The sequence below is a fragment of the Alnus glutinosa genome, chromosome 10 (assembly GCF_958979055.1).
Source record: "Alnus glutinosa chromosome 10, dhAlnGlut1.1, whole genome shotgun sequence".
Lineage (NCBI taxonomy): Eukaryota > Viridiplantae > Streptophyta > Magnoliopsida > Fagales > Betulaceae > Alnus > Alnus glutinosa.
Window position 1 is genome coordinate 13,200,354 of NC_084895.1, and position 8,907 is coordinate 13,209,260.

The window sequence follows — 8,907 nt, forward strand, 5'->3', positions numbered from 1 at the left end:
TATAGCCTTTTTTGTTTAGTTTGTTTGTTTTATTTAATAATAAAAGACAATTTGGTAAACCATCCGCCTATAATTTTGTTGATAGTGTGTTTCTAATTAAGCTATTAATTTTTGTTACTACACCATCGTAATCGTATGTCAATCAAATTACAGTTTACTAAATAGCATTTCTCAATTTTTTATTATTACATAGTATACCATTAGTCTTTCCTTTTCGATTCCGAGCATTTTTAACAAGCTTTCCATTTCAAAATTTTCACCAAGTTTTGGTGAATATCTAAAAAAAACCCATTCAGTAAGCTCTTTATAATTTATCTATTTTGTCTCTTGTCATAATTCCACCTCAAATTTTGCTCACAACTTCCATGAGCTATTCATTTATTTTTTATTTTTTTTTAATATCATTTTTTAAATTTCTCTCCCTTTTCACTTCACTTTTCCTCTCTCCTCATTTGTTAAGAGTGGTGGCTTAAAACAAAAAAAAAATAAAATTAATATTTAGTTAAAATAGAGAATTTGGAGAGTTTCGCGTAGAAAGTTTAGTAATTAAAATAACGAAAGTAGATTTTTTAGCTAAAATTTAATTAAAGTTCTGGAGGGCTTGTTAGTTAATTCTCGTAGTTTCCCTTATTTTTTCCCCCTCAGCTTCTGTGCACTGCTGGTCCTCACTCTATGGAAGAATCCATCATTGAAAAACCTAGGGCAAGGGTGTCCTTTTGCAGTGTCAAAACCGCGACCATCAATACCCGAAGCACATTCAACACATCAAAACTACATTTCAACAGCTACCACACATTGCTTGGAAAAACAAAAAACAAAAACAGTGAGAATTAGGGGTGTTTAGATTTATGCTTGAGAACAGTTTTCAAGTCTAAAACCCTAAAAATTATTTAAGTGATCAGGTTCTCAAAACAGCCTTTCTAGAATCAGTTCTCGAAAACATAAATTTCATATTTTCAAAACCCTAAAATCAGTTTTTAACAGGAAAACCAATCTTAAATCAAATGCACTTTCCTGTTTTTCTGTACACATTCAATTTTTCCTCGGCAATTACCAAATCCAACATACCCTTGCATTCTCTTTAGAAGCTGCTATGCCATCACAAGCTTGACACTGCATTCTAAAACAACGGATCAAAAAATCAGGTAAAGAAAATCTCAAACTGAATGAATGAATGCTCTCGATGATTAAAAAAAAACTTTATTACATATCTTGTTTTGGTGATCAACAAAAGTAAAGCTCTTCCATACAAATTAGAGAAATAATCAGCAAATAGCTCTTTCTGATAATTGAGATATCAGAGGGCTCTAATTGAGTATAATCTATCAAGACTCAAAATTGACTTCTCCCTGAAATTTTCAAGCTATTATGAGATTATGACATTCTAATCCCCTCATCAACAACTGCATAAGCTATTGGACAGAACCATAGCAAAAAAACAAAAAACATTATGCAATTTCAAACAAATTATGCTTGTGGTAAAGATGATGCAGGACCCAGAAAGAATGAAAACATATAATGATGAAAGCGCATCCAACTTCATTGTTCCCACATGGATGCTGTCAGACACAACTTTCTTAAAGCTTCAGGCACTGCCTGCCCACATTGTTCTAGGATTTCAGTCAATGGTCCAGCAAGCGCCGCATTTTCTTCGGTTAAGAAGCTGTGCAACACACCGTTGATCGTATGGCGGGCCATCCTTGTGAGAACATGCACATAACTGTCAATTGGAAGTACGAAGCTGGGTATTATTACAATCTCATACTCCTCTAAATCAGCAGTACTTATCTGCTCAATATTGATCATGGACACTGCAGGTTTCATTTTGCTGTCAAAATCAAGAGGTAGACAAACAAGACATGAGTTATAATTACAGAACAGTATACATCACAAATTCTGGTGCAGAAAAGAGACAGAAACTTGTATTAACCATTTGATAATTCTTTATAAAGAACAGTTATTAAACTTTTATTCCATAACTACAAAGATTTGTTTTAACACGTTTATAATAGATTTGGAGGTATGAGAAGATCCACGTTCTATTACAATTTTAAGGTGAAGCTCTGGAGAGTTCTGTGATGCAGCCCCACCCTAGATATAATATGAGGCCTAAAGCTAAAACATCTTTCACACCCTATTCTTCTCGCTGACATTAACCCCCAATTCCAGTGCCCAAAAACCTTCCGAAAAGGAAAAAGTGACTAAATTTATATATGGCACTGTTCAAGACCCAAAACTAGTTCTTTCCATGTGTCAGTAAGATCTAAGCCCTTTTCTACACCTTTAGAAACTCTGAAACCACATATACTTTCTACATTTTAGCCTACATCAAGTCATAGTACATAGCAATATTCAACTTCTACCACCACCATCTTTTTTTTTTTTTGGATGAGAAATCTTTTTTACCACCAAATTCACAATGACAAATTTCTACCTTTTTGCCTAAAAGCCATATGGTCTACAGCTAGAACATGCAATCAAAGTAAGGAAAAAAGAGAAAACTCCACTAAGCAACCTAATTTGCAGGAGCAGTAATAACAAAAATTGTGTATTCAAACAGATTAGAGGAATTGGTAACAGACAGGGAAGAACAGAATTTTCCCCTTCACCTGTTGTTAAAATTTGAAATGGTACACGATGAGTCACTCGATACAGAATAACCCTTGATTTTGAGAGCAGTGGCTAATTTGCTTAGGTTGCAATCTTTAGCAAATATGTATAGCACCTTCAGGGGTTGAGACAAGAGTTGATTTCCATAAGTTTGATCCAGAACTTGAATGCACTGCAAAAATAATAGACTGTAAGAAAATGCTATTTCAAGAAATTATTTCCCGACAGAACATAGATCTAGTCACAAAATATGGACATGGAATTGGGAACAAATTCTACCCTTGCAACAACTTGGCACATAGCTAGGTTTCCAAGGGATAACTTCACAACGTTGCTAAATTACTTTTCACATTTGGGTTGGTTTCTTTCAAACTTTTGCAAATAGAATGTCTTCCATCTGATTTTATAGATCTATCGATTTGAATGGATGATACAGATCTGTTAAAACTAGTACCCCACTTTCTTCTCATAACATTTTTTTTTTTTTGATAAGTAACTTTCTTCTCATAACATAATCCCAAATCATCTTCAAACAGGGAAAAGTTTCTTTAAAAAATATCATGTGCCTCTCTTTAATATCGATGAGTTGAACTTCTACTTCAAATGATTAATAATAATAAAAACAAAAAAAAAAAATTTAATCAAGATTGACAAATTATAAAAAAAAAAATTAAAAAAAAAAAATCAACTTTCAAAATACATCAGACTTAATAAGGACACACAAATCACAGAATTGCACTCATTGGTACGGACAAGGGGGAAAATTTTCTTCCCTTAAAAAAGAAAAAAGAAAAAAAAAAAGAACTCAATCATTGAGACTTCAAAGTTAATAATAGCCTGTCATCATGTACACCAGATGTTTGTCAATCACAAAGCTAGTTATGGTTTGTAAAATCAAGAGTACAGGGTTAATCATCATCCAACCCCTTTCTGATCTGCAAAACTAAAAAATGAGACAGCATGATGTCTTTGTTTTGAATAGAAGCATAGGTGACAAACCTTATTCAAAGGGACATGACTAACACTTGGTCCATTAATTTTAATACTAATAAAACGCACTTCCTACATTCACGTTCATGTAAATACCTACCTAAAAGGAATAGGACCAACGTGATAATGACATATCATAAAACTGCAAGTTTTGAGGTATGTAGCATTCTTTCTGCTTTCTAACCCAGCAGAAGCTCCTCTTGGGACTAAATAGCAATTCTCTTTATGTTAGAGCAATATAATGAAATCGTCGGTAAAACAGGTTTACGAGAATAAGGAGAAATGTGCTATTCTGATTCAAACTAGTTAAAACAATGGAGAAAATGCCTTAAAAAAGGGATTGCTTTTAGACACTATTTATTTGTACTTTGCACCATATAAGTTCTAAACTTAAGTAGAAACTTCACTTAACGTACTGATTGGTATATGTACCTTTGATAGTTTTTCTTCTTCTGAGGTGCACACATTCACTGACTGGACAATGCATGAACTTAGACTGGCAATGGTACGATTAAGCGAAAGTCTATGGATTGATCGCGAGAAAAGGTTTTGAACCGATGGAACAGAAGCATGACTGAAGCAATCATTGAAAACCACAGTAAGTGGAATTCCCGATATAGATTGCCTAATGGATTTTATCATATCAGGATAACCACTATCTGAAAGACGTTCGAGTCCATCAACGACCTATACAAGCATCAAAAAATTAAATTAGAAATATATGATCAAACTTTAAATAGAAAGCCAATGAAAATTAAGGGCTTTTATTTTACTAATGACAGATATTACATTGCCAACTATTTAACACCAAATGATAGTTCATACAGAAATCACTCAAAGACAAGCACCACTGCAGGGAAAAAAAAAAAAAAAAGAATAGTGTGCTCACAGATGAAGTATAACTAGAAATATGGATAAGGATATATAGTTCAACACAAATGATTTTGAGAAAATAAGGTTCAGATACCACAACATCATCAGAACACACAGAGACATAGAAACTCCCACTAGAAACTGCATCACTGCATTGCCAAATTCTAATATATTCCATATTTGAAACTTAATCAACTTCAGTCACACCTGCACCAAAGAAGGAATCTTTCACTCCGAAGAGTCAAAGACTCAAACACTTCTCGTCAATGACCTCTTTCTCTTGTTTCTGTTTATGATTATATTTCTGCTCAGCAATACTTAAACAAGGTTCAAATCCAACCTTTGAGGTGTCCGGTAAGTTCCCAGGTGCAACAAGAAGCACAGATAAAATTCATAGAACTATAAAAAACTATAATTTCGAATTTTGGGTAAGTATCAAATAAGTATCGGATCCAGTATTGAAATAAATTATTGGACATATATCACAGAGCATCTGAGAGGTACTGGTCCCCAACAGTGATACAAATTGCTTGTTGAAGTAGCTGTGCTACGCAGGTGGCCATATTTCCAGGTCCACCAATTCAAAACACATTCCACATAAGAAATGCCAAATGAGCTTTTCAGACGAATCTATAGAAAAACACTCCAATATGACCAGCAAACAAACAAAGCATACATTTTGATTTTTGAACCAACAGATGACTTACTCAGACTAAAGGACGTAAAACACTATTTAGTAAACACCTTTTTCTTCAAGGGAAATGGTGAAAAGAAACAAAAGAAGTTCCTTGACAAACAAAACTTTATCTTCTATAAGAAAGATTAAGGAATGTAAAGTAAAGAATCACATAAAACAACTGAGGAAACTTTTATCTACATTAGGCAAAATAGCCAACTCAACTCAAGTAAGCCTTAACCCCAATTAGCTGGAGTAAGCTATATGGATTCTTTTATGCCACTCAGACTTATCTAGGGCCACCCAAGAACAAGAGTCCACAACATAAAAAGATATAAAACAAGCTTCTAGACGTGTACTTAATGTACACACAAAAAAAAGAAATTACCAGCAAGGAGACACCAGAAATATCAATTGCCTTAAAGGTAACAAGTTCCAGTAGCCTCTCAGGTGTAGACACGAGGAACTCAGGCTCACAGCTCTTTAGACTGTCAAATACAAAATAAACTTTTAATGAGAAAGAACACAAAAACTTACACCCAATTCACTAAACAAGAAAGACTGTTAGAGCACATAACATGTGTAAAAATGGGGCATTGAACTGACAGCATGAGATGAACATGGGTTAAATGTGTACATTTCAGCAAGGCACATGTGCATACCTGCACATACGCATGCACACATAAAGATAATTTAGGCTTGATTAAAAGGACCAATTTGCCTTAAGGGGGTCTCAGACATGCAAAAAGTTGCCGATTAACATGGTAAACAAGTAATCTTGTCAATGTGAAAGCATATGCTCAGGTTTAATCACATACATCACCACTCCCATATTATAAAAACAAGAATGTAGATTCCAAACTTACCCTTGAATCTGGTGATCCAATGATGCACCAGGATGTATACTCACAGTATGTATTCCAAGAGCCTTCAAAGGCTTGCAGATTGAGCGAACCTGTGAGCATATTTGAGGATAAAATTTATCACCAAAACACAAATAATGGCTTCTCAGGCTACATACTCTACAAGTACGTGAGAATTATTTTCCCTATTGTAAGAAATATACAAGAACTCACTAGAACGGTACTTATTATGCCATGTAAAAATGAGATAAGACCACTGTGTTTTTTGTACTAGTTAGAGCTCATTAAAAAATTTCAGCAGATGTAAAAATACTATTAAAGAAAGAAAGAGAAGGAAGGAACCCTTTGCAAAATCATTTGCACAATCATCTATAATGAGTCTGTAAAAACCCATGTAAAAACCCAAAAGAAAAGAAACAATGAGTCAAACCCAAAAATCTTTTGGGCAGTAAGAGAAGGAAAAAAAAAAAAACAAAAAAAAAGCAATTAAGATTGAGATTGGTAAGAGAAGATATGTTTAACAACCTTGGCAGCTTTCTCCTGGGATGGTACAAGGAATAAAAGAAAGGGACTGGCAAATGTCAGGCCTTCTTTCTCCTTTCTTGCAATGGTATCAGCAGCAGTGGAAAACATCCAAGCAATTTGCTCTACAGTAGAACTAGCTCCACTTGTCTCCAAAATATCCTTTCCAGTTGAATAATATTTCCAGAATTCAACTCCCCATTCATTAACAAACAAAGGCTTGTCCTCTTCACTAATGTAGGTACCATCATGTCGCAGTGCATTTTCTATTGAATTCAAGCACATAATGAGAAACTTTGAGGGATGATTTAAGTTTTCACAGGCCCATCCATATTGACCATGTTCACCTTTCTTCCCAATCACTTGAACCTTTTCTTCTGAGTCAACAAGACATTTCTGGCCCAGACCGTTCATGGTGGATATCATTGAACTTTTTTGTTCATCCTTCAAATTCACAACCTTCTCATTTCTCTGTTCTAACGTGACATTCCTAGCTTCCGTTCCTTTCCTCAGTGCAGCACTCTTCCCTTTAACAAAATCCCTCTCGTCGTCTTGGGAAGTCATTTTCTTCTTAGGTTCCTTTCTTTTCGAATCCTTTTTTTCATGCCTGTCGTTGAAAGGATCATCAGGAGTAGGGAGGCTAAAACACATCCCCTGTAATGTCATGATAGAGTCATATATGATAATCTACTTGTGAAATGGCAAATAATCACAAACACTTCCATAAATTAGTATTATTCATGTCAGATCATAAGACAAACATAAATATATATATATATAATATAAATTGGGAATATGTGGTGGATTGGGGTATTTCAGAGATGCAAGGGAATGCTTTGTGTGTGATTCCATGTAAACTTGCAGTTGGTGCTGTTGTTTATCATCCTATGGAAACACAGGAATGATATTAAGCTTGGAAACAATCTGAGTTCAGAGGAGCATATCCTTAAGAGGATAGATTGGGAGGTGAGAACTTGTGTCATGGGGTTTGGGAAGTTAGGAAATACTTAGATTAACAGAAGACTCAGCTGTAGGATGGGGTCTACAGAATAATGTTCTCCGCCGTTGGGTCGTCTTTTTTTTTTTTCTCTCTGTTTTGTGTTTTTAGTAGGTTATGAAGTTCGATTAAGAGTGATATGTGTGTGGTGTAGTTACTGTGTAGTAATTGTGTACCAGGTTTTACTGGTTTGTAATGGTGTTTTGGTCGTTTTATAGTATGAATCTTATTCATCAAAATATATATATACAAATATTGGATTGTTTTTTTCTGCAACTCCAATGAATCTGGATGCAAAGATCTTATCCACACACATAATTACAAGCATTTTAAGGACAGCATGAAATAAAAACTTCGCAAAAAGACCAAAAGATGCCTGTAAATCATTTTAATCCAAACAACAAGTCTCATTAGAGAACATGTATAACCAAAAGTTTTGCTTTCAGATATCACCATCAACTTAACACCAAATAAATGTCTTTTCTGGAAATTTATTGATTTCTGTGACATTCATGCCAGTTAAAATCAAACACATTTATCAGGAAACCAGGTAACAAAGAAAAATGCAATCTATCTTTTGACAAAGTTCTTGTCTCATAATACTCAAAATCAGATAACCACTATGATATGTTAGCTAAAGAAATGAGTAGATACTAAAATGTTTCAAATGCCATGTTTCATGTTATTGTTATAGAAAATCTGAAGAAACCACAGGCAACTAGGCCACACCATATAGTTCCCTGTTTAGGCCCCTAAATAAAAACCATAAAATTCAAAAAAATAAATATTAATTTCCCTTTCCCATATTATTTTTCAACAAAAGATTGGATGATATATAGCTTCCAAAGCACTTGCACCTCATCGAATTTCCCCCCCAACAATTTCAATCCTTTTCCCCACACTTTCCAAGCAACCAACCGTATCATAACTTGAAAAATACCTCGCACATGCGTCGTTTTCCTGACTTGCGGCGCTTCTTGGAAGCAATAATGGCGGCGACCCGAGCAGAGACCGAAGAAGACGAGTCACTCTGCTTCTTAAGCTTCTTCCTGCTCGCCTTGCTCCTCTTCCTCATCACTGCATCGTCACCTTTCGCCATTGCCACCACGAGAGAGGGAGAGAGAGAGAGAGAGAGGCTTTCACTTTTGTTAAGCTCTTAGGTCGGCTATGGCAGGTCTTTTGTGGTCCAGCGGCAGGATGGATATTTTGAAACAATCATGAGGGTATCATAGTCATTTCGAAGTGGCTTTTTGGATATCTCGGGCTTCCTCATTTGGGTATCTGGAGTGGGGCTGTTTTAAGGCCCAAAATGAATTTGAAATGATTTTAACGTTCATTGGACCATGTCTCATTGGGAGCTGGAGTGGGTAAATTGG

At 35.0% G+C, this 8,907-nt stretch overlaps 1 protein-coding gene across 1 annotated transcript; it reads right to left on the minus strand.

Moving 5' to 3' along the window:
• Nucleotides 1-1,184: 1,184 nt before the first annotated feature.
• LOC133880615 (ATP-dependent RNA helicase DBP3) lies at nucleotides 1,185-8,696 on the minus strand. Its single transcript, XM_062319599.1, has 7 exons — nucleotides 8,472-8,696; nucleotides 6,538-7,188; nucleotides 6,016-6,104; nucleotides 5,538-5,637; nucleotides 4,033-4,287; nucleotides 2,610-2,782; nucleotides 1,185-1,828 (listed from the first exon to the last, which is right to left on the minus strand). Exons 1-7 carry the CDS (start codon nucleotides 8,628-8,630, stop codon nucleotides 1,540-1,542), a joined length of 1,716 nt encoding a protein of 571 aa, XP_062175583.1. The 5' UTR covers nucleotides 8,631-8,696; the 3' UTR covers nucleotides 1,185-1,539.
• Between the last annotated feature and the right edge of the window lie 211 nt (nucleotides 8,697-8,907).